We start from the raw sequence: 25,332 nt of genomic DNA on the forward strand, positions 1-25,332 counted from the left end.
ATATTTAAAAAAATATATTTCACATTATATTTTTCAATCTTTTTTTGTTAAGTTTTATATATTTCTAGTTTCAATATCTTAAGTTTTTCAAATAATTTTATTTTTATAATGCAGTATATTTTTTAATTTGATTTTTTTACTTTCATTAAAAAATTTACTTAGCTTTTCATATATTTATTTATAAGTTATTTACTTTTTTAACAATACCTTCCTATTATAATAACGGCATACACACCAGGAGTTTTCCCAAATTGATATTCATTAATGCATAGATTTTTTAAGCCGGCTCAAGGTCAGGTGTAATATAAAAACGTTTGACATACACCTGCCCAACAAATATCGATATCCAACATCATTCTCTAATTATTTTCAAACCCTATAGTTCTCAAATTGTTAAATGTTGGATACATTATTCTCATATTATTCTCCAACCTTAGAGACATAGTTTGAAAATCTTTATTTGGCTCATTAATAAGTTAATATCCCACATTTCTTATCAAGTTGGGATGAAGTTTGGAATTAAGAGTGTTCTCGAAGGTGGCACCACTAAAGTTGTTTGTAGCATTAATAAATTGTTAAAAAAAAATAATAATTTATATATGTTTTATTTGATTTTCATAAAAATATTGCAGTATAGGAATCTTATGTTTGCGTCCATTTAAAGTATCGCACTCGAGTACAAGTTGAGAACTATCTTTTAATCAACTTGATAAACATATAAAAAAAGTTCTTTTTCAAAACGCTATGATTCTCTTATTGAGCCACTATTGAGACACAAGATTTGAGATTTGAACAGTATGATTGGTATCAACTTAAGCTCTAATATGACTCAAGCCCAAATTATTATTGGGTGATCTTGAACCGGCAAAATAATCTGTAGATAAAACTAAAAACGTCGCTTAAATCGTATTTTACGAATCGACGAATAAACTAATTAATCGAGTTCGATAATGATTTTTGTTATTGTGTTAATAACTTGTTTAGTTGCTCACTATGATGCTGTCCAATTTCATATGGCGCAGTATGAGTTTTTGTACAGTTTTGAATGATGGCATATGGTATTACAATTTTACACATGATTATACAGATATTTTTAAAATGACATAAAATCAGGTAATAAAAATGCGTAATGTCTCTATAGTTTAATTTTTAATTTTATGGACATACATTTGAAATTATACAGCGGCGCAATCAAACTAAGTACGCATTATTTTCGACGAGTAGAGAATACGCATTTTTAGCATCTTCAGTTATCAATTAAATCAATAACAATTAGTTTTTACTTTTATTCAATTTACCTTTTATGGATAATCTCCTTTTGGACGCCTGGAAACGCGATTCTGAGATAGCGCTTGTATTTGTTGCATTAGTGGAACCTCGTTGTGGACGTTCGTTTACTAGAGCCTCTTTGCGTTCATGTTTTGTCGGAGTATCGCGTTCCGTCACAGACGTAGTAGCTAAAGACGTCGTAGCAATGCTACTTCTCCTACTAATACCACTATCACTGCGACGCTCCCGTTTATCGCTAACCACATTAGTATTAACTATATGAGCTGATGGCAATGAGTCTTTGTCATCATCATCGGATTGTGATGCAGTCTTTTTAGCAACACCTTTACTACCACTACCAGCGCTGCTGTTCATTAATTTATCTGTTGTACCAACGTTACCATTAAGACAATTTTGAGGATGCATGCTAGCACGCTTAACCGCTGTAGCAGAACGTTTTGATGGTGGTAGCATTGATTTAGAATCTGTATTCTTAACGCTAGTAAGTATTTGTTTACCACCAACATGGTCACTGCCAATTTTTGTTAATACATCGTTTGCGTTGCCGCTTGCAGTGGTTGGTTGTTTTTGTGGCGATTTTAATTTTTGTTCATCTTGCTTATGTATGCCAATATCAAGCCAATACTTTAATTGTGCTTCGCGTTGTTTGGACATTAACTCTTGTCCCTCCGGATATTTACTCAAAATGCCTTGGAGTTTTTGTGCAGTTTTGTAAACGTTTTCTGGTTCAAGTAAACCATAATCGAATAGTGAACATATGTGTAAAATAAAATTACGATAAAGATTTTTTCGTATAATTTCATGACCATTCGTATCCAGAAACATTTCACAAGCCAATGGCAATTGACAATCGCCCACATAACCATGTTTCATTACGTGTAAATTCCATAATTTCATCAATTCTTTTTCTCCCTCATTTACATCAGAAAACTCATCAATCATTTGTATAGTTTTCTGACGTAACCAAAGAGGATCGCTTTCACCTTCTGAATCAATATCAAGTTCTTTCGGATGTACAGGCAAACACGTCTCTGTATGATGGTATAGTCTTTTAAAGAAAAACAAATACATTTCCAATGTATCTAAGCAAAACGTTAAAAAAGATACCAAAGATACCAACCTATTGTGACCTGTAATATAGGGTCGTTGATTACTTAAATCATCCTCATCTAATACCAAAAATTCATCTAGACATGTTTTCTGTCTACGCGGACGGCACACCAACAAATTTGTTACCGACGTGCGTCGTACTGGACCACAAGTACGAGCAAAGGAACTGCCTGATGGCCCAGCCAAATCATATGGTGAGCCCGCATACGAACCATCATATGAATCATTAATTGTGACATCAATACGTGCACCATTTCCTGCCGGTTGATAGGTAAAATTGAAACGTGCATGACACAATTTCAAGTGTTTAAGCAATGCGTATAAACGCAAACAATCCAAACCACACCAAGGACATATAACCTCTTGCGTATATTCAGTTTGCTGACGCGTATTGTTACTATATAAAAAATTGTATACAATTTGTATTTTTTCCGTTTTGACAGGAGCTGGAATAGTTCCAATTTTACCGGCACTATTCCCTTTGACCCAATTATTATTGTGATTAACGTGTGCATTCATATCGATATTTTGATAAGTGTTTCCATTTAATTTCATGTCATCAACACCATTTGTTAGGCTTTGTGGATAATGATTGGTATTGTTTGTTAAACCAGCAAAGTCGCCATATAAGTGTAAATCTTTTGCATCAATACTGTTAGCCATTTCATTAGTCGACCAAGTTAAACGAAATTTTAGTGTTGGAAATTGATTAAATACATCAAATTTCATTGAGAGAGGAATGTAGTTATCCGGTAATGTCTCCCAAGTTCGCTTCTTTGGAGAAAACGATTTTATGCTCATTGAGCTAAGCTCTTGTAATGCCGCTTCATAATCTCCTTCCGGTATGAAGCATATACTTTTTTCAAATACAATCAATTCGCAACCGTATATTTTTGTATTTAATTTACCGCGTTTGCATGGAGTGTCTGAATAAGAAGGTATTGTTTAATGTCTTGGCGTAATATGTAATTATTATAAAAAAAAATATTTATTAAATCATTAATCAAAATAAAATGTGTCTAAGAGACAGAGTTATAATGAGTTGGGAACCATTCGATTTAACCTACATATTTAAGGTAGTAAGCAGATATTTTGGAATTCCCAATAGCGAGTCTCAAGGTTCTTCTAAGTTTTTACAATATTATCATTGAGAAGTTTAATGAGAAAGCAGCAAATGTAAATGCATACGAGTCATATGGAAATGGGAACAGTCAGGTGTAAATGAGAAAGCTTAATCTGCATACGTGTCATTTGTAATTGCAATAGGCCCGTACATTCATTTATTCAGCGCGATATCAGTGTTTGGAGCGTCCGCATAACATGAGCACATTAACTGCTTGAATAAAGTACTTCTTCAAGGGTGGGAAGAGCTGGCAAACGATGTAAACGACTTAGTTTTGGTGTCGATAACGGGCCGTTCAATTCGACAATCAAGTCAGCGGTAACTGATGCATAAAACGGCCAAACGGAAATGCTGTATTTAGAACCTTGTTCGCCAATGCTGATCCCCATCGACACTATTTAGGGAAAAATAAAAAACATAGGTGCGGGAACACAATACTATACCACTGATAAACGTATGTTGTACTGTAACTGAAGGAGAGCGAAAGCGTGAGCATTCCAGCATGGAGCATTGTTCCATAGAGATGCTCTCTCACTCCAACATATGTCAGTCGGAACATGGGAAATTTCCAATCAAGTGTCATTATCCTTACATGATATACCCTTTGCCGAATACATAATTTATCTTTATAATCATTTACGAATTACGCTTTAGCATCGTTATTTGATAATTTCTCATTTACAAGCGTCTATTCTCACATACATGACTCTTATGCGTTTACTACTATTTTCATTTCATATAATGCTTTCGCAATTGAATAATCTCATGTACAAGTAACCATTCTGAATAAGTATTGACACTCTCGAAGTCCATTTGACGCTTTCCTATTTTCAAGTTCCTATTCTCATATCAAAGTGACGCTTTCGCATTTACAACTGACTATTATCATTTCCATATGATGCTTGCGCATTTACATCTAATGCTTTCTTATTTACAACTTTAAACGGTGGAGTTGATATGAAGTTTAAAGTTGCAGTATTGGAATCTCATATTTGAGCCTAATTAAGGTACTACACTTGAACATTTTATGCCATAGAGAAATTTGTCATTTTTCAGAATGCTATGATTCTCAAGTTGTGCCACTGTTGAGAAACAACGCTTAAGATTTGAGAAGTGTGCTAGTTATCAACTTGAGCTCTAATTTGCCTCAATCCCAAATGTTTATTGGGTGCGTGCATGGACCGACCCATGTTGTAATTCGACTCATTGAGCCGCCCATTACTCGCCCAGGAAGCCGCTCTATTTCAAACAGACGTTCGACAACTCTAAAAAAGGTCTTCATAACTTAAATTTTTTAACATTGTTGTTGTTGTAGCGATAAGGACACTCCCCGAAGGTTTAGGGGAGTGTTATCGATTTTGATGGCCCTTTCCGGATATAGATCCAATACATCCGGTAACAATCACCGTTAAGGTACTAACCCTACCATCTCGGGAATGATTAAATATTACATTTAACCTTCTATTTTTAAGAAGAGAATACCACATATGTTTCTTCTAATACGGTATTCAAGGTTTAAAATTCTACCACTCACTCATAAGCTGACATTAATCGGGAGTGAACATGCGTCGAAGGGCGAATTTCATAAATATCTAGATCTGACAAAGTTTGAATCTAAAATAATGATTATAGTAATAATGCATTTATTTTTTTTTATTTATTTTTTTTTTTTTATAGGACGCAGATAACTACCCTGTAGGATCGTTTGTGTAGCCGTAATAAGCTTGAAAACGATGCTGCCAATCTAAAACTATGCGTATGTTACTTCGTATATTTTTAATTCCTATTTTGAGGTATCTTCTATGCATTTTTATCAACAAATAAAATTCAATTTTCTACTTACCACAATTCTCATTATTCTCATCATTCGTTTGAGCATCATACTTTGGCAGGATTTTAATACGAAACAGAAGCTTATAGATTGTATGCTGGTCTCCCAAAGGTCGCATAGACTGTACAGGAATGCTAATAGTAGAAAAACGATCAATGCAATCCAGTGGATTATATACAACATTTGAACTGTAACTCTATGGGAAGTATTAATAAATTAGTTTTTAGACATATTCTTGCCAATTATTAGATAGCATTTTTTCTCAACTTACCATAATTTCTTGGAAGTCAGCTGTACTATCCTTACGCTTATTTTTTGTAATTTTGTATAATGTCGCTTCGACACATACTACATCGCCTGCATTCCACCATTGATCGCCGCAGCTACTTTTATCGAATAAACCATTATAAATTATATTCAAATATTTATTTGATATGTTTTCTGATTTTTGTGTAATTTGTTGCAAAATGGAATTCACTTTGAATGTTGAACGCTTTTTATTATTACGCGACATGCGATCTTTCATATAACTTAAAGTACGATTCAAAAAGATGGGCTGTTGATAAAGTAATTTCAATAATTGCAAAAATAAAATTAATAGTTAATACTAAAAATGTGACTTACACTTGTACCGTGACGATTGCGTAAAAAACGATATATTTGTGTGGGTTCTAGAAAATAAAAGTTAAATTATCAATAAATAGTTTCATACTATAATGACGTTTGCTGCATATTCCATTAGTACACCATTAACAATTCCGAGTAATATATACATTTTCTTCGCAAAAATAATTGGCCTCCATCCCCGGTTTCGGAGGTACCCGGGCCATTTTTCGGTTTTTCGTGAATGACTTTTGATCGAGTTAAAGTTATTTTCCGCCTTCAGTTTATTAATACTGATTTCAAGACACGTAATTTGACTTTCCTCTCGATATTTTTGAAGCCGTATTTTAGTTTCCTCTGGATATTTTTGAAGCCTTATTAACAGTACCCCAGTTCTACTTTTACCAAAAATAATAATACTGATACCAAGTCGCGTTGTTTGACAACGCTCCCGACATTTTTGAACGCTTATTAGCAGTCGATCCCTGTTCTAGACTTTTACCTTAAATTCTTCTTGTGCAAAAACAAGTAGACTCCGAAAGATGAAAACTTTAGTGTAGGCATCGAGGACTCCTCTACCAAATTTTTATATTTATTGCCTAAGCTGGTGCACTAAAGAAAAATTTTACCCTGATTTTAGCTTACTTTCAAACGCTTGCAAAAAGAGTTCCTGCTCTTGTTGATGCCCATTCAATTTTGCGGTATCGACGACACCACCCGCATTAGCAGTATTTGCTGTGACTGCATTGGGAACAACAGCAGCTGTTGGCGCAGACACTCCACCCCCATTAGCGTTACTAATGTTGCTTCCGTTAGCACTATTACTAGACGCAGCTGCTTGTGCTGCTGATGCAGCAGCATCCTTGTCACGTTTTTTACCTGGAGCCATTCTCCGTTTGCTCACAATTATGTATTTTTAAAAGAATTTTCCCAGTGGACAACTACAGTTTGAGTAAATGGTGCGTATGTATGTACTTTGCAATAAAATGTATGACTTTTTCGCTGGCTCACCGTCACGTCGCCGTGACGCTACCTTTGTCGCGGCAGAAAGCGCCCTTTCCCTTGTAAAACTCTATATTTCACATAAACTTAATATTTTTTTGTTTATTGACATTAAAATGATGCAATTGTGCAACTTTTTAACTGGAAATAAAAATCTTTCAACGTTCTATAGTTTTTCACAATTTCCTATTGAAAAGGTCTCGGCGCGAAATTTTCACACAAGGCGTACAAGTTCTTCTTCTCCAAACACGTGATTCACAATTAGAAATTGCGATACAAGACGATACTATATCGATACTTTTGCCACTCTACAGAGGAACATTGTGAGTTATACAAGTATACAAGTGGTTGAAATGACGTTCACAATAGTAAACAGCCTGGATGACCTGATACATCACCGTTCGATTTGCTCAATACTTTTATTAAAACACTTTTGAAAATTCCTAGTATTATTTACCTATTTTAAAATACTTGCTTAACTGACTGCTCATATTTTTTTGAAAATGTATATTTTTATATAGTCTGATTTTCTATAGATCCATTTAAAAGAAATTTGGATTTGAAAATCTAATGGGCAATGCATGGAATTTCAATTTATTTACCGCGGAAAAACAAAGAAGCCTTTCTTCCATTCAACGGTCATTCGCGAGAGGTATTCTGCCTGTCAGCATATTTGACAGATAGGTATGGCAAGACAGAGTTTACCCACGCAAAATTTTGTTGCTGAAACTCGTTACTTTCCGAATAGGGGGTGACGAGGAAAATGAACGGGCTCTGAGTTTATTGTGCTCAGCAGGTATGAGTAATGGGCCCTTAAGTCAGTCCAAAGTAGATTTTATTGACAAGTGTCGTTCCTCGCATCCGCCATCTTATGGTGGTAGCGTGCGATGTCTACCAAACTTAAAGTTCTCGGTTCAAGGCCAGGAATGTCTTCAGAAACATAATTTTTAATAAACAAAAATTTCTAGGCGGGGTCGCCACTCGATAGTGGCTTGGCAAACACTTCGCGTGTATTTCTGACACGAAAATCTTCTCAGAAAAATTTATCTGCTTGCAGAAAATATTAGGGGGACTCATGATAGCATATAAACTTATAAGGTGTAAAATTATATCAATTTACACACGCGGTTATATGAACGCACCTAGTAATACTCTTGATAAACTTGATTGTTTTTCAGCTGTATTATTGCCAAACAAATTTTTTTGATTGTTATACAAATTAAAAAATACCAAGATTAAGTGAAAAATCAAAACTAAAACGCCTTTACTTGCTGATGTTGGAGATTTCTGATGAAAATGTCTGTTGTAATGTCTGCAAGGTTGCATTCCTTTGAGTTTACCGCGTTTACACAATGAAATGTGCGCGTAAATTTATACAAATTGTGTAAGTGATTTTTCATACAAAATTTGACAGTTCGTTTACGCACTAGATAAATTTATACGTTTACACACTTTATAAGGCATTTATACGGTTACATGAGTCCCCTAATTGTTTCAGAGCGGTTATACTGAAAAACAGCTAGTTTTAATTTTCTCTAGCATCAAATAAAACTTATGTATTGAAGGCCTAACAATACCCTTACTTTTTCACACACTAGGGTATTGTTGAAGCGATTAAAATAAACCCCGAAGGTTTTGGGGAGTGTTATCCATGTTGATGGTCCTTTGCCAGATGAACCGTACCATAGCCAACAAATTGATTTTTGGTTTCTCGCCATATCCATAACCTATAAATATTTTAGTCGTGAATTTATTAATTATGTGCATATTTTGTTTACTGTTTTGGATACGTTTTTGAATAATAGGTCTCTTATTTTTTGTGAAATATGTTTGAAATTTTTGCGCTTTCCTCTTTTTTATGAAAATGTTAAAATTTTTAGGTTAATGGGCGAATTAATGGTGACTTATAACCATAAAGCCATAACCAGATAAAACAGCTGATCGAACCTACCGTATGGAAATCAATGTAATCGATTAATGGTGCCATACCATAACGCTAACTCGATTACATTGATTTCCATAAGATAGATGTGATCAGCTGTTTTATATGGTTATGGCTTTATGGTTATAAGTCACCATTAATTCACCCTTAATACACCAATAACTGGTACCAATAGATACGACTATACGACTATATAAATTTTTGCGGGCTCTTTAAGCTGGAGACATTGGTGTTTTATCGGTAACCGTATCGGTATCCTTTTAACAACTGATTCGACCAAACTTATGAGAATCAATGCAATCGATTATTGGTGCCGCTAAGGTCGTATCGTAGCCAACCAATTGGGTTTTGGTTTACCGTCGTAACGATAAACAGCTGATTACGTTAGGGATACGACTACAGCGATACGACATACGGCACCAATGACTCCGGCTTTAAGAATTCACATTGTTGACCCTACAAGAAACGCTGATAGTTTTACTAATACACTCACACTTGTAATTGACAATGCTGATCCTGCGATGACGTAAACATTGATACCTAAATTTATGTATGTTCCTTTGTTCGCTCACTCATGTCCGCATGTTCCCAACGACAGCCTATAATCATGAAAAAGGACTCAAACTGGGAAAGCTTCGGACACCTGGTACAGAACAAAAGAACATACAGCAGATACCATTATGCATGTGAGACAGATACATAATTCTCAACGGAATTTTATGTGTGCGAGAACAGTTCATCCGATTTAATCATGTTGTCACTACTGACTGTCATAAGACAATCAAATGATTATCACGGTTGTTTTGTTATTTTTTAAATTCCGCCATTTTCAACCGACGAAAACCATATTCAAAGCTTCATGCTAAAAGAAAAAAAATCGAAAATTATATTAAAAAATACCAAATACCAAATACTACCAGTGGTTAGTGGTGATTCATTTTTAAATGTGTTTCCGCATGAGGAATCCGCGCTTCTGTTGTTTTGTTATTTTCTGAATTTAAATTGAACATTCTGAACTCGAATTCTTATAAAACTATTTATTTTAAACAAATAAGAAACACGTATGCTTTTATCACGTACAAAATTAAAAACGTAATGAAATAAAGTAAATAAAAAGCAAAAAGCATTGTTTCATTTTTGGTGGAATATAACAATGGTCATTTATGATAGTATAACAGTCAAACCTGATTTCTACAGCAAACTATCATTTATGACACTTTTTGATAGTTAGAGTGTCAGCAGTGATCCAGGAAAAGGAATGAGAGTGAGCAGTATGGCTATATGCTTAATCAGTAGGCCATGTTGGTGTATAAGAAGGAGACAAAAACTCACACGTACACAGTTGTTTACATCACATATGCGCAAGGCCCCTTAAGTTTGTGATAGAAAGTTTGTATGAGGCGCTGATCGTTAGGTTGACATTGCTGACAATCAGATGATAGTCAGTTAGTCATATTCTTGTAGGGGATGTCATTATGTTCATTACTACCTTCTGGCATCCTTACTATGTAGCTGTCATTGAATCTGCCGAATTTTAGCTTTTGACAACTTCACAATTCGCCTTTTACAAAACTCGTGTAGATAAGAATATTTTGCTTATAGTGGGCAACTGTTTGGAAAAATAACAATTGAAATAGGTAGTAAGTAAAAAATTTAACAAAATGGATAAAAACAGTGCAGCTTTGGTAAAGAAATTGCAGTCAGAGCTCGAAGCGTATCAAAATTTGCAAAAAAGTAAGTTTTGCCCACTTAGCTCGCCTCTGAGACATACATACATACGCATCATGTAAATATTTATTTCAAACTAATCTAATAAAATTTGTTTATCATCTTAGCCTGCGTGAAACTAGTAAAACAACGGACTCTTCTTGAATCCCAGCTTAATGAGAATAAGTGCGTGCTCGACGAATTAAATTTACTTGGGCCAGAAAATAAAGTTTATAAGCTGTATGGCCCTGTTCTTGTCAAACAAGATCTGGAGGATTCGCGGCAAAATGTTGGCAAACGTATCGAATATATTTCTAAGGAATTGAAAAGCTCCAATGATACTTTGGAAAATATGGAGAAAGATATGACAAAACATCGAGAAGCGGTTCAAAAGTTACAACAACAGTACCAAGTAGCTGCGGCAATGAAATGAAAGTAATCATTGAATTTCCACTATACTAACAAATTCGGCGTTTCATTATATATTGACATGGAAGCAAAAATCTCCGGTGTCAATTTAACTTGTAATTAATTTAAGAGCTTTATTTAATTATTAAAACATAAAATCAACATAATTGCATATTCTGTATGCCAATTTTCAGACGGCCAAAAATGTGCGCTCTATTTTCTGTTCTAAAACACCAACATGGTTATTGATAATCTACACCAAGGATAATTCAGTCCAGGGGCCCTATTCAGTAACTAAGAGTTTTGAAATGTACATTTTTCTTTCATACAAATTATATGAAGAAAAAGTACATTTTAAAACTCACAGTTACACCCCAGGGTGTTGTTAACCCAATAGTGACTGCCTGATAATTTTCCATACAGCGTCTTGTACAACAATCCTCGCGTTCCAATGAGCAGTGATCCAGATACCGATAAAAATTTAACATGCTAATGCAATAAATTGATTCATTAAAGAGTTAAGGAGTTTGTGCAAATGGTCTAGCCAAGCAGCTTACTCCATGTTTTCTCAAGGTAGTCGCTGGTTTTTGTCAGATATATTTATAAAAATGAAAAAAAAAACTTCATTGAGAAAACATTCGGTATAAATTGGTCGCTTTGTTCTTGCCAAGGTATCGAGTGACGGCTCTTACAAATAAAAACTCTGGTCTAGCATGATTGTATTTGCAAACTGATGTAGTATTTTTACACAAAACGCCGAAAAATTAAACGGCTATGAATTTGCTACGTTGTGGCAAATACGCAACATCAAAGACCGTAGTTTATTTTTCCAATTTTTAATAGCAAGTTAACAACTGTCGAAACAAAAAATATACAAAAGAAAAAATTTAAAACCAAAAAAAGTTCACGATCTGTAGCTTTCATTTGCTATAGCAACTGCCAAGGCGAATTCAGTAGAGGTGGTGTTAGCCCAACAGCGTATTGCTTCTTCTTGATAATTTTCCATACAAAGCCTTGTACAACAATATGTCAGTTAATCGGAATCAAGGCGAATTCATTACAGGTGGTGTTATCCCATCAGCTAATTGCTTCTTGATAATTTTCCACACAAATACTTGTACAACAAAATGTCGAAACAGCTGTCGCCTTGTCCGTCCTGATGGCACGTTTTTAAATTTTTCCCAAATTATTAAATAAATTATAAAATTAAAAATTGCTTCAATAAAATTTTTTCATACACTTAAAAAAAAATAAAAAAAAGCAATACGGGCAATTCCCGATCAAATCATACAAAATGTCAATCGAAATCTATGTAAATTTTTTTTTGACTTGACATTCATCTGCACGGCGAATTGATTGAAGTCGGTTTGCCACCACCTGGTATAGATTCGCCTTGATCGAAATCAATGAAAATTTTCTTTTGACTTGACATTCTTCTGCAGGGCGAATTGGTTGAATTCGCTTTGCCTTGGGTGGTATCAAAGTCAAGTCAAAAGAAAATTTTCATTGATTTCGATTAACCGACATTGTTGTACAAGGCTTTGTATGGAAATTATCCAGAAGAAGCAATCAGCTGTTGGGATAACACCACCTGTACTGAATTCGCCTTGGCTACCACCTGGTATGGATTCGCCTTGTCCTTGTACAACAATATGTCAGTTAATCGAAATCAATGAAAATTTTCTTTTGACTTGACATTCTTCTGCACGGCGAATTGGTTGAATTCGCTTTGCCACCACCTGGTATGGATTCGCCTTGAACCACTGCTGTCAAATCAAAACCAGCTGATGGGATTAAACCACAATGCGCTGAATTCGCCTTGGGGGAACACGTCATTTTAAATCGATGTCAAATATAGTGCTGTCATATAAATTGTAATTGCGTAAAGGGCTCAGCAGATAAAATTTTCAACATTTGAGTTCAACAAAAATCTATTTTTAAATCAAGTTTTAATTATTATTTTTTTTAATATTAAATAGAAATATTTTTATTGCTATAGAGTGTAATATATGTATGTGACGTGGTTCATGAACGTCAAAAGAAGATAATTTAGAAGTTATGACAAGCTCGAAAACTGATTAAAAGCTTAAAATAGTCAGGATAATAGAAATCGGTATATCGGGATCAGTCTGATATCCTTCTGAGAGCAAATAATGCATTACACATTTTTTGTCTTGTTTATTTCTCAGGCTGGAATAACATAGGCGAGAAGTTAACGACATCTCAACGTTTTGCTTTACATTCCGTAAACTTTGTGTGTAAAATATACACAGATTACAGATTAAACTCATCTGTCAAAATGTTATGTATTCAATTGATGGTTCAACGTCAAATAATCGATCTTGAATTAAATGACCTAAAATTCACAAAAAAATGTGTTGGTTATAGTGTATATTAACAGTGTGGCAGGCTTAAATTTTGACAAGTAGGGGAAATTTGCAACTCTTTGGATTATTATTCGATGTGCCACGCAAAGACTTCCAAATATTGTAGAAAATTTGGAAAAATAACAAAAAAGGTATTTTTCATAGCATAATAGCCAAACGGCTAGGAGAAAAGCATATAGATATTGGCAAGCAAATTGTCAAAATAAGGAAAAGTTGTACTCAAAAATAAAATGGGCTCAAGTCATAGCATAGAGGTACCGGGAGGTGGCACTGAAGGTTATCATGTACTTAAAGTGCAGGATAATTCACCAGGTCAAAAAGCTGGTTTGGAAGCATTCTTTGATTTTATTGTTGCCATAGCTGGTACCCGCCTTGATCAGGATAATGATATGCTGAAAGAACTATTGCGTCAAAATGTCGACAAGCCCGTAAGAATAACTGTTTATTCTAGTAAAACCCAAACTGTACGAGAGCTTATGCTAACGCCATCAAAAAATTGGGGTGGACAAGGCTTACTAGGTGTGAGTATACGCTTTTGTTCATTTGAGCGTGCTAATGAAAATGTCTGGCACATACTTGAAGTGCATCCCAATTCACCAGCTGAAATTGCTGGCTTACGTGCATATTCAGATTATGTTATTGGTGCCGATGCTATACGTCATGAAAATGATGATTTATTTACATTGATTGAAACCCATGAACAACAACCACTTAAAATGTATGTTTATAATATTGATGATGATGCATGTCGTGAGGTCACTATAAAACCAAATTCCAATTGGGGCGGAGAAGGAGCATTAGGTTGTGGCATTGGTTATGGGTATTTGCATCGTATACCAGTACAATCGGTGGATGCTGTTGCTAAAACAACAACAACAATTGAACCAGTGAATACAACACAATCATCAAGTATGAAGCCGATGACTGCAGCGGCAAACAGCTCTGGCACAACGTTACCAACAACCGTCACTGCCTCATCGCCTATTCACCCAACACTGCCTTATGTACCACCTTTAACGAATACTTTTAAGCAAATTAATGATGGTGAGAGCGCAAATCCAGCAACACAGCCAAGTGTTTTTCAAGCATATTTCAATCCTGATGCCGCCCCAATAAATATAGCTGGTGATAATGTTACATCTATGCAAACACCCTCAGCAAATCAACAAAGCAGTAGTGGCATGCAGACAACAATAAATGCATCTTCCAGTGCTGCCTCTTTTTCTTCTACACCGTCTGCTGGTATCACCAATATACAACCACAACAGTTCTACGTTTCTAACGTACCACCACCTGCAAACATATTTTTACCAGGATCTAATGGACAACCAGAACCTACACCTTCATCTGCTGACAGTGCATTACCACCCGCACATACAACCATTGGTTCGACGCAACTACCGCCATATTCGCAGACTAATTTGCCGCCAGCATCGTTACCTTTTGCTCAAACCGCAGCTACGGTACCAATGTATTCAATGCCACCACAGCAGCAACAACAATATATGACTACACCTATGTCTTTATCGTATCCAGCTGCACAAACTGTAGCCACCTATCCACAAGTGCAAACAACTACATCTGGATTTTATGGAACAACATCGACACCTACACCACAGCAAATGGTTGTACAGCAACAACAACCTCAACAAGTTGAGGCGGGTCCGAATAATATATCCACAAGTGGAGGAATGACACCATCTAGTGGGTCAACAACCATGGCACACATGCAAGCCATACAACAAACGTTTACTAATTAAATATAAATATATAAACTTGCTTTTATAATTTAATCAAATACCTATTATATTTTTGTTAATTTTGATACATGTATGGTTGTATGTACATGCATATAATATATATATAAATATATATGTATATTACTTCTCATTCAATGATCTTTTAACCAGACAATTTATTATATTATGTGCATAATTTTAAAGACGAAAAATTATAATTTATATGTAAAATTGATATGAGAATAAAGTATGTAACGTATCTAAATTGCTGTTGTTTTATTTAAAGGCGAGAACTTTTATCCTCAAAAGCGAACAATAGAAACAATTCCTACGATATACAACGGGAACTCGTCTAATTTTTCCTACTGGCGCTAGTCGGATACGGCATTCGGAGTACTATCGCCATGTGTGGCTAGCTCTACTTCGATTTGGATATTGCGAAATATTAAATTCCTATGGTTTTTTACATGAGTCGAGTGTCTAGTCGTTTTTTCGATATTCATCTATTTCGCTTTATAACTTTGGTTCAACACCAAAATATGCACCGCAATGAGTTTCCGTAGCTTCTACCATTATTGTAGTATTGATACCTATACCCACCAGTGGGTTATGGGGTTAGAATATATTCACGGTAGGCATGCCTGTCGTAAGAGGCCACTAAAATACCAGATTCAAGGGGTTGTGTAGCGCAACCTTTTCAGGTTGTCAGCGCAATATATAGATTCTCCAAACACAATTGTCAAACTCACCTTCGAGCGGCGAAGCCCGTTACTAACAGACGAGGCTCTGGCGACCCCAAGCCCCTCATGGTACTTGAGGGTGGGGAGGGAGGGATGGCCTGAAGGTTTAATGTGGCCATAGAAATCGTTCCCGAGATGGTCGGGCTGGCACCTTAATGGAGCTGTGTTACCGGAGCGTACCGGATCTGTATCCGGCAAAGGACCAACACATCGATAACACTCCCCAAAGCCTTCGGGGAGTAGCCCTATCGCTACAACAACAACAGCACTATTATATTGCATCTTTCCACAACACCTTAGCAACCTTCTTTTTTAGAATAACAACCTCAATCGATCAAACAATTTCGATTTAAAAAGAAAATTTACTTTAAATTTAACACGAAGCAAAAATAAAAGCTGAACAGAGGCCATGGCAAATTTCGTTCACCCTGAAGAGCTTACTTATTTCATCGACACTATTCGCCCATTTCAATTGGTCGATATTGGTAGCACAAAATGGTTCGACGTACATGAGATGATAGTAAAATTAAGCCAGCAAGCTATACTCGAAGCAAGCGAGCATCGTGAGGAGGAAGTCAAAGAATTTTTGATTGCGCGTGACAAGCTGAAGGTAAGTTGGAATACTATTCATAAATTTACCGAGTTAAAATATCTGTTTTTAGGTCCTAATTCACGAAGCATATAGTATTTTCTTATGGAAGACACGCGTATTACCACATTTGCTGGAGATAGATCCCAATCCCCAAGCCACTTTTCTCATTTACACGGTACTTTTTCATGAAGGTGCTGTAATTTCCTTACTGGACACTACATTATTCCATTTAAGCGCTTGTGAAGCTTTGCAGGATGCAGCGATTGATTTGGTAGACTATTGTGCTTTAGCTGTGTCGCAAGTGATTGGCTTGGTTAGGTATATTAATTATACAAATACAGTTCTATGTAGTCAGCGAATAGCTTAACAGTGTATTTTCCACTCAAAGCATGGGGTATCTCGAAAATCTATCAAAACTTGATGTGGAGGAAGCTGTTCTATCGGAATTGGAGCGCCAAAAACGCGATTTAATCTTTAAGATTGGTATGCGTTGTATTTCAATCTTATGTTATTTGGCTGAACACGCTGATGCCATACCATTGAGCGCATCTCGGCGTATGGTGGTGACACACGATGTTCCTTGGCTTATGGTTGACTTTTTGCAGTTTAAACCTTGGCAACGATGTAGCAATAAGGGAATAGAACGATTCATTGGTATTTAACATTTTTTATTTGACAAAGCGGAACAAATGTTTTTCTTTTACACATTTATACACGTAGATGATAAATGGATATTGATGAAGGGAGATGAAATCGCAAAGGTAACTAAACATGAGGCACAGAGTTGGTTCTGCATGAGACAACTACTTTTCAATAAATCCCTAATGAACTCATATGAGTTAAATGAAGAACGAAGGAAGCATCTAGCAAAGGTAAAATGAAAAAAAAAAAAATCTTATTTAACGTATTGAACTATGTATTAGGGATGGCACCTTAAAAGTAGGTTTTTCCCGCGAAGGGTATTCAATAGCTATCGGATATGAACGTGGTCCAAGAAAAGGCGGTGCATCGGCAGCTAAATCAATACAGTTGGTTTTTGTCTCACTCGTCCATATGCGGTTGTAATTCGTATTACATAGCCCATCCACTTAAAGAGTCAACCTGACATGATGATCAAAAAAAATTCAAATTTCTTCACAGCACACATACATATTTATTTTTTCTCAAACAAAAACTGTTTTGAATATTTACCTTGTTTATTTTTAGATTTCCTTTTGTTCTGTGATTGGTTTTTAGCAGCTCTGTTGCTCAGCAAGCCACAAGTAGCCGCAACTGCTCTACCCCTAACCACCACGAGCCCGGTGAATCCAGTACTCGGGGAATAGTACCCAAAAGTTGGGGAAGAGGAACGCATATTCCCCAGGGAAACTGGCTCAACTTCGTTCTGGATACTGTAACAGGTTAAACTCTTACATATCCAGAATCAACCCCGACATACAAAATGTATGCCCCGCTTGCAATGTGTCCCCACATGACACCAACCATCTCTTTAATTGTAATGTGGAACCAAGGCCTCTAACACCCCTTTCATTATGGTCCACCCCTGTCGAAACAGCAAGTTTCCTTGGACTCCCGTTAGAGGATATTGATGACAATTTGTGATCGGTCGCAGCTATTAGGTGGGGCGGAACATTGCTACAACAACAACAACCACGAGCTCAGACGGCCGTTCCAACCCATAACTACTATCTCCGTAGCAGTATATGTAGCAAGGCCGAGCACTTACACACGAGTAGATCAGGAAAACAGATTCGTAGTCCCTATCACCGTTCGCCAGAACAGAATATACAGTGCAGTTCCTGCCATGGAAGACGACACTTTTCTACATGTTCTGGTTTCAGCGACGGTAATCTTCAGACAGATTTCATCGCGCCATGTTGCATGCCGCTCTTCCAAATATGGGAGTAAGCTGCATAGTTCGCCAGAAATGTTGTTATAACAATAAAGCCCCTCTACGTAGATTTTGGGGTGTTATCTCCAGCTAGAATATACCCGCGGTAGGTATGCCTCTCGTAAGAGGCGACTAAAATACCAAATAGAATCAAGGGGCGCAATATAAAGTTTCTCCAAACCCAATTGTCAAGCTCACCTATCCGTGGCGAATCCTGTTTCATTAACAGCCGAGGCTTTGGCGACCCCGAACTCCTCATGGATCTAGGGGTGGGGGCGGTATGCCTTAGACGGTCTCAAGTGGTCATAACAAATCGTTCCCAAGATGGTCGGGCTTGGTACCGGATCTGCATACGGCAAAGGATCATCAACATCAATAACCCTCCCAACTCCCCAAGGCCTTCGGCGAGTGTTCTTATCGCTTGAACAACAACAACAGTGTTATCGATGCTGTTGGTCCTTTGCCGGATATATATTAATATGACCACTAAAACCTTCTAGGCCATCCCGCACTCCAACCCTCTGGTACCATGAGGAACTTGGGGTCTTCAAAGGCATTCAAATACCTAGCACGTCTTTGTCCCCGAAAAATGGCGAATGAGGCCTAGCTGTAAACTGGAATTGTTGTAGTAATTTCAAGATATCATCTCCAAAGATTTTGTTGAGATCTGCCGCAGCGAAAGACAAAAGGAAGTCGTTCCATGTCTATACCCGACTACTGCTGACCTCCTCCTCAGTATCAGGGTTCTGAAAAAAGGTGCATGTTTTGACAATCGGCATACCAAAATTCGGAGTTTATGGCATTTGCGTTTCCCTATTGATTTTTCTTGAACCGGAATATGACTCAATACTTATCCAGCTTAGTAGAATAACTTAAGCATTTACTATATTAAAAAAAATTCACATATGTACATCTTCTTCAGTGTCTGGGACTACTTCACGAAACAGTTCTCGATCAGCTTCCACCTTTAGTTGAACTGAAGCAATATTTGTGTAATTTTAGCATTGCTAGTAGCACAAATGCCAATACTAAATCAAAATCAAGTTTAGTACTAGAAGAACTACCCGAAATACGTGAGAAACTTATTGCTGAATCTGAACTCATTGGTGGCTTTCCTGTTGTAGCAAAAAGGCAGGAAGATATTTTCCTCTGCACAAATAATGACAAAATATTTGAAATGGCAAAACGTTTGAATACCGCATACAACACAGATTTACTAGCTGAACTGGAAGAAAAAACAACCGTAAAAGATGCCGATATTCAAGAATTCGTTGCAAAGAATGAAGATGGTAATAATACTATACAAAAATGTGGCCAATGTACAGCAGATGCTGTTAAGAAATGCGCCAATTGTAAATTCACATATTATTGTTCGAGGTACATTATTTTTAAAGCTATTTTAACAGTAAAACTTTTATCGCATGACTTGCAGGAAATGCCAAGTAGAAGATTGGACGAAACACAAAGTTAACTGCATGAAAACTTTGAAATCATAAACATGGGCGACATCTTTAAATGTGAATTTTTTGACAAGCTTCATATCAACTTTATAATATAAATTAGTTTTTATTTATTAAAGATACGTTTTACTGCTTTCAAACAATATGTGATATATTCGGATGTATTTCGTGAAAAAACTGTTGGGACACCTTATTACACTATTACATATTTAGCAGTTAATTTTTTTGTTTTTAACTATCACACACAGCGCGTTTAGCTATTCTGACGCAAATGCTCTTTAACAACATCTAAAGCGGGTGTCTCCTCACCAAAATCTTTAATTACCACAACTGCGCAACCGCTAACCTTGCGCGGTTTTCCCTCCTTGTCGATTTTGCATAAACCAGACCATTCACCCAATTTTTTATGTGAATCGACACGTATAAGTGGGATTTGATGCTCATGGCATAAGGCGGTCACAAGCTTTTTATACAAATCTACGTCCATTGAATCTGCGAGTATGCACAATACTGCTTGACGTCTAAAGAAACATAAAAACAAGAGTTATTACTTGATATGAAAAAAACAACACAATACGCATAAAATAATGCAACGTACTTGTCCAATGCTTTGCATGCCTGATGGATACCATGCACCAAACCATCCGCAATCAATGATTTCTTCAAAACTTCCTGTAGAGCAGTATTTATATCCATTTTATCTCCAATCACTGGAGCAGCAGAGGGGACATCACTGTTGCGCCAGTCCAAGACACACAATTTTTATTTATTAATTAGGCAAGCAACAAAACATGAAAGAAAAGTAATATATTAGTTTTGTTTTATTAAGCATATGCATAGCAAATGGAAGATTTATTATTTTTATGCCTTTATAGTACGCAGTTTTGCTTTGCCATAGCAAACAAGTTAGCGTTTAGTAAACAGGTAGCAATTAACTTACACATCAACGTCAGCCATTTTTAACTAAATTGATCGTCTCTGTACTGTAATATATAGACCAAAACATTGTAATTAGTATGATGTACGCTATAAAATGCTGTAAAATTATATATTATATTTAGCTAAAAGAATTTCTTTCGTACCTTTTGACGGCCGGAAAGAAAGGAGGTGTCAGTTTCGCAGCCAACATCAGTGCATATAAAAGTCAAACTATCCCTACAAGAATTGAGTGATGGGTGCTAATCCACTCACAAATCACACACAGAAGAGAAATTTTTTTTTATTATTATTATTTATTATTACGGCGTTTTAAGCCCAAAACTAAGATTATTACAAATTATAAATACATTTTAATTATAATAGTATTTCTAGCGTTTGGGGTGTCGGAATGCATGAGATTCCGATCAGCACGGGAACTGGTGGTCCCAACGGGCGAGTCTTGGAGTCATCTCATTGGGAGGTTGGAAGGACGTGTTCACAATCCTGCCCTACTCCAAGACGTATGATTATAGTTTTATTATGTATGCTGTCGGAATGCATTTGATTCCGGTCAACCCAAAAGCTAGCAGCTCAGCAGAATGAGCCACTCTTATCGGACGGTTGGAAAGGACGTGTTTCCAATCCTCCCTGTACCAGCTTTTTAATTAATTATAATATATCATTGTTGTATGAGTATACGTGATTCAAATGAACTGTTTGTCTGGGACGATATTTTCAAGAATTCTTTCCCAATTTGAATGCGAGCGATATATGTATTTGCCCTGATGCATAAGGTTCCTCTGTGTCTATTTGGATTGCCATGTACGCTCAAGGATCAGTAACATGAAATACAGATACAAAATATTTTATCTTATTGGAATGGTTTTGCAATATTCTAATAAACTTTTTTTGAAGGTGTTTAAGTTTTCACAATTTTTAACATGATTAGGTAGTTCATTAAAACATTTCAGGCCTTTGTAAAATATATTTTGCTTGTCCATTTCTGTTTTGAGAAGAGGTAATCTAAAATTATTATTTTCCCTGATTATGTAAGAATGGGTTTCATTCACATAAACAAGTTTTTCACTTAGGTAGGCTGGTAATTTACCATGCTTGATATAAAATACAAATTTCATACTATGGTAAAATATCAACTGTTTCACACTCAACCAGTTTAGTGCATCAAGCATACTCTTTATGGAAGTGTCGTACCTCACTTTCAATATAAATCTCATAGCTTTGTTTTGCATAATTTGTAACCTGTCTACTTGTGTTTCATTGGCAATAAAGAATATTGTAGGGCAATATAAGAAGTGTGGTTCTATGATGGATCTATAAACGTTCAACTTATATTTCTTACTAATAAGTTTACACGATCTCTTCCAAAATCCAATTTTTTTGCCCATTTTTGCAACAATATAATCAATATGATCCGTAAACCTCAGTTTATTGTCAATCAGGATCCCTAAGTACTTAAATATTTTGACATCCTCAATGCTCGTATTCATTATTTTTAGATCTAAATTAAGCGAGTCTTTATTGGTCGTCCTAGATAAAACCATGAACTTAGTTTTGTTAACGTTAAGCTTGAGTTTATTAATGCAAAGTCATCCATACAATGAGTCCAAATCTTCTTGCATTTTGCTCCTTGCTATTGAAATGTCCGTTTCATTTACTTCAAGTAGCGCATCATCTGCAAACAACCTGATTTTACTATATTTCAGTGCTGATGATATATCGTTTATGTAAATGTTGAACAGGATTGGTGCTAATACCGACCCTTGTGGTAAGCCTATGACCACTTGTGCCTCGGATGACTACTGACTCGATGGCTGTTCTTTGTTTCCGGTATGGTAAGAAGCTTCTAAACCACTGCAATTCATTTTCCCTAATACCATGCTAAAGGGCCAATTAATGGTGACTTATAAACATAAATCCATAACCAGATAAAACAGCTGATGAACCAACCTAATGGAAATCAATGTAATCGATTAATGGTGCCATACCATAAAGGCTCCATTACTGATACTTAGCATAGACTTGACTTGGCTTGCGAACTGTTACTTACAGTTCTGTTAAATTAACATTGCATGTTACTGATTACTCAAAACTTAACTTGACTTAGAAGTCTGTTGAATTTTGATTTTCTATGTAAGTTCTAAGTGACGTTTACATTTTGAGATGCCATTTGTTTGTTTCCATTTCATTTTGACATTTTGTCATACAAATTGACATTTATTTAAAAATAAATTTCAACGCTGATTATGATGCCAGATTTTATGCGCCAAGTGGAGTATAATCGTGGCTAAGTTGCCAAGTTTACGCCAAGTCAAGTCAAGTCTATGCTAAGTATCAGTAATGGGGGCTTAACGCTAACGCCATAACCATACCATAGCCAACCAATTGGTTTTTAATTTCTCGCCATATCCATAACCTAAAAATATTTGAGTTGGTGAATTTGTTACGGTCTGCTGCTACGGTGTACGGCTACGATCCACCTGGGAGCGTATTCGCGCGAACACACCTAGTGATGGGGCGAAAGTTACGATAAAAAGTATCGAAAAACAAGAAAAAAAAACAGACCGGCCATCACTAGCGAAAATTGCCATGAGTTTCCGGCAAAAAGAAAAAGAGGAAAGGTGAAAAATTGCGTGCGCGAAATTTTGGCGACCCTACAATTATACAAATGGGATATATAACATCTAGGGGCATAACTTCAGCAGCAAAGGCGTCAAGTTACGCTAATATACTGCTTTAGTAACCTTATTGCTCACTTCTCATCCCCAACGATACTCAACTATACTGCTTTGGTAACCTTATTGCTCACTGCGCATCTCCAACGATACTCAACTAATCACAAAACATCCTCGCCGGCTGTGCGCGTAAGCAGGTGATTGTCCCGAAACTAGGAAAGAGTCGATAGCGCAAAGCACAGAAACCGTTCTTTCCGACAAATCTCGTTTCTACGCGTCTATTTTGGGTGGTAATAAACCTTGCACCGATTGTGTTGCGTGGACACAAGATCCAGTTGAAGTAGGTCGGCGCTCGCAGTCACACCTAGTGAGATAAACCCCTTCCTCTACGTTTACGAAGAACCCTACCATCTGCGGAAAAGCTTCCGACACCACCTCTGCCCCCAGGGCCAGCAGTGCGCTGCCGCATAATACAATCAACGTCAAAGAGCCAAGTCATCCTGCTCGTAAAGGATAGCACGAAGCTTTATCGCCACCCGGTTCACTCGGTTACCTCGACCCAAAGCGCCAACCACCACCAACGGCGCCTACTATTATCACGGGCACCACCGGCAACAATATTAGCCGCATCCTTATCAGCTACGACTATACCGGCTATGACAATGCTAGCGCAACCCTATCAGCTACGACCATAACGGCTTCAACAATACTAGCCGCATCCTTATCAGCTACGACTATACCGGCTATAACAATGCTAGCACAACCGTATCAGCTACGACCGTACGGACTACAACAATACCAGTTACAATAACAACCACAGGGCAGCGAACATAGGCCTGCGGCCATTCCAATTGCAACAACGAATATCAGCGGTTAAAGCGGTGAGTTCGTTCCAATACTGAACTAAATATACGTATTTGTTGTCACAACCTTGTTCTTTCATTTTTTTTTGACTCTGCAACAACATATATTGTTAATATACAGACACATTCAAATTCAAGGCTATCACCCTAGTATAGAATCTTAACACGTAATACATACATACATGCATATACCTAAGTTAAAGAGAGCAAGCTGCATCCACTTGTAGTAAAGTTAACTTATTATACCATGCAAAAAAAAAGTAGACGTAACGTAAAGTTAAGTAGATAGGTTTAATTAACTTAGAAGCAAGAGAAAAAAAAACAAAACAATACCAGCACTGACTGGTAAATGCAAAACAGTTTACGTTTTACCTGAACATATAAAACGATTTCGTTAATTTTACCATAAATTTAAAAGTTCACGTTTTACCTGAACATGTAAACGATTTCGTTAATTTTTCTATGAACTTAAAAGTACCCGTTTTACCTGAACATGTAAAACGATTCCGTTAATTTTCCTATAAATTTAAAAGTTATGTTTTACTTGAATATGTGAAACAATTTCTTCGAGGAGTATGATTTACCCCAAATTTAATCTTAATTGCGTTTATAACAAATTTTCTTAGTACATATTACATATTAGTGTCATTATACTATGCGTTATACCGAATTGATATTTTGTTAAACTCAAAAATAAGTTCTACTACAACAACATATTAATTTTGTAAGGGGGCCCCAATTATCGGAATTTGTATCCAAACTGTATAGCCCTAGAATAGGTTTGTGAATGAAACAAAAACGGGCATTTAACCAAATTTTTACTTTGTATGTAATATATCTACCATTCATAAGCACATTTATTTACAATTTTTTTTTTCACACCAAGCGCTTATAACCCTTGTCAAGAAAAAAGGGGGTGACATAAATATAGGTATAGCTTTAAATATTTCTTTTTGTAGCATACATACGTTAATAATAATGAAATTTGAATAAACTTTGTAATTAAAATGGGAATGCTGGTGTTCTGGCTCAT

The 25,332-nt window shown here is 36.2% G+C and overlaps 5 protein-coding genes across 11 annotated transcripts in view; 3 read left to right on the forward strand and 2 right to left on the reverse strand.

Annotated features, from left to right (window-relative positions):
• Positions 1–7,201, reverse strand: part of Su(z)12 (Polycomb protein Su(z)12) — a 237,556-nt gene extending 230,355 nt beyond the window's left edge. For all 6 annotated transcript variants that reach the window (XR_010954018.1, XM_067792246.1, XM_067792245.1 and 3 more), the window contains exons 1-6: positions 6,603–7,201; positions 5,979–6,025; positions 5,626–5,910; positions 5,367–5,550; positions 2,411–3,326; positions 1,299–2,338 (exon numbers count right to left, since the gene is read on the reverse strand). Coding sequence is in view for 5 of the 6 variants with exons in the window: in XM_067792246.1 (XP_067648347.1) it covers positions 1,299–2,338; positions 2,411–3,326; positions 5,367–5,550; positions 5,626–5,910; positions 5,979–6,025; positions 6,603–6,846 (2,716 nt within the window). In the remaining variant the exon portion in view is untranslated. The remainder of the gene's footprint in view (positions 1–1,298; positions 2,339–2,410; positions 3,327–5,366; positions 5,551–5,625; positions 5,911–5,978; positions 6,026–6,602) is intronic.
• Positions 7,202–10,448: 3,247 nt separating this feature from the next.
• Positions 10,449–11,221, forward strand: Pfdn6 (prefoldin 6). The gene is made up of 2 exons (XM_067786595.1): positions 10,449–10,635; positions 10,737–11,221. The coding sequence occupies exons 1-2, from the start codon at positions 10,563–10,565 to the stop codon at positions 11,039–11,041; spliced, it is 378 nt and encodes a 125-aa protein (XP_067642696.1). The 5' UTR covers positions 10,449–10,562; the 3' UTR covers positions 11,042–11,221.
• Positions 11,222–13,427: 2,206 nt separating this feature from the next.
• On the forward strand, positions 13,428–15,407 carry Grasp65 (Golgi reassembly-stacking protein 2). The gene has a single exon (XM_067791475.1). It carries the CDS (start codon positions 13,634–13,636, stop codon positions 15,161–15,163), a length of 1,530 nt encoding a protein of 509 aa, XP_067647576.1. The 5' UTR covers positions 13,428–13,633; the 3' UTR covers positions 15,164–15,407.
• A 585-nt stretch (positions 15,408–15,992) lies between these two features.
• On the forward strand, positions 15,993–20,340 carry Zmynd10 (zinc finger MYND-type containing 10). Of its 2 annotated transcripts, XM_067791478.1 has the most exons (6): positions 15,993–16,492; positions 16,545–16,792; positions 16,863–17,128; positions 17,195–17,346; positions 19,288–19,742; positions 19,798–20,340. In XM_067791478.1, exons 1-6 carry the CDS (start codon positions 16,292–16,294, stop codon positions 19,859–19,861), a joined length of 1,386 nt encoding a protein of 461 aa, XP_067647579.1. In that variant the 5' UTR covers positions 15,993–16,291; the 3' UTR covers positions 19,862–20,340. The 2 variants fall into 2 exon arrangements, with proteins under 2 accessions (XP_067647579.1, XP_067647578.1); XM_067791477.1 differs by having other exon boundaries at positions 19,288–20,340.
• RpS12 (ribosomal protein S12) lies at positions 19,907–20,903 on the reverse strand. Its single transcript, XM_067791479.1, has 3 exons — positions 20,766–20,903; positions 20,424–20,558; positions 19,907–20,346 (listed from the first exon to the last, which is right to left on the reverse strand). Exons 1-3 carry the CDS (start codon positions 20,780–20,782, stop codon positions 20,079–20,081), a joined length of 420 nt encoding a protein of 139 aa, XP_067647580.1. The 5' UTR covers positions 20,783–20,903; the 3' UTR covers positions 19,907–20,078.
• Between the last annotated feature and the right edge of the window lie 4,429 nt (positions 20,904–25,332).

This window comes from Eurosta solidaginis, chromosome 5, assembly GCF_040869045.1.
Source record: "Eurosta solidaginis isolate ZX-2024a chromosome 5, ASM4086904v1, whole genome shotgun sequence".
Taxonomy (NCBI): Eukaryota; Metazoa; Arthropoda; class Insecta; order Diptera; family Tephritidae; genus Eurosta; species Eurosta solidaginis.

Coding starts and splice junctions, on each gene's coding strand:
- Pfdn6 (XM_067786595.1), top strand. CDS start 10,563: ATGGATAAAAACAGTGCAGCTTTGGTAAAGAAATTGCAGTCAGAGCTC. Junction 10,636..10,736: donor GTATCAAAATTTGCAAAAAA/GTAAGTTTTGCC, acceptor TTATCATCTTAG/CCTGCGTGAAACTAGTAAAA.
- Grasp65 (XM_067791475.1), top strand. CDS start 13,634: ATGGGCTCAAGTCATAGCATAGAGGTACCGGGAGGTGGCACTGAAGGT.
- Zmynd10 (XM_067791477.1), top strand. CDS start 16,292: ATGGCAAATTTCGTTCACCCTGAAGAGCTTACTTATTTCATCGACACT. Junction 16,493..16,544: donor TTGCGCGTGACAAGCTGAAG/GTAAGTTGGAAT, acceptor ATCTGTTTTTAG/GTCCTAATTCACGAAGCATA. Junction 17,129..17,194: donor GGGAATAGAACGATTCATTG/GTATTTAACATT, acceptor TTATACACGTAG/ATGATAAATGGATATTGATG.
- RpS12 (XM_067791479.1), bottom strand. Junction 20,347..20,423: donor GCATGCAAAGCATTGGACAA/GTACGTTGCATT, acceptor ATGTTTCTTTAG/ACGTCAAGCAGTATTGTGCA.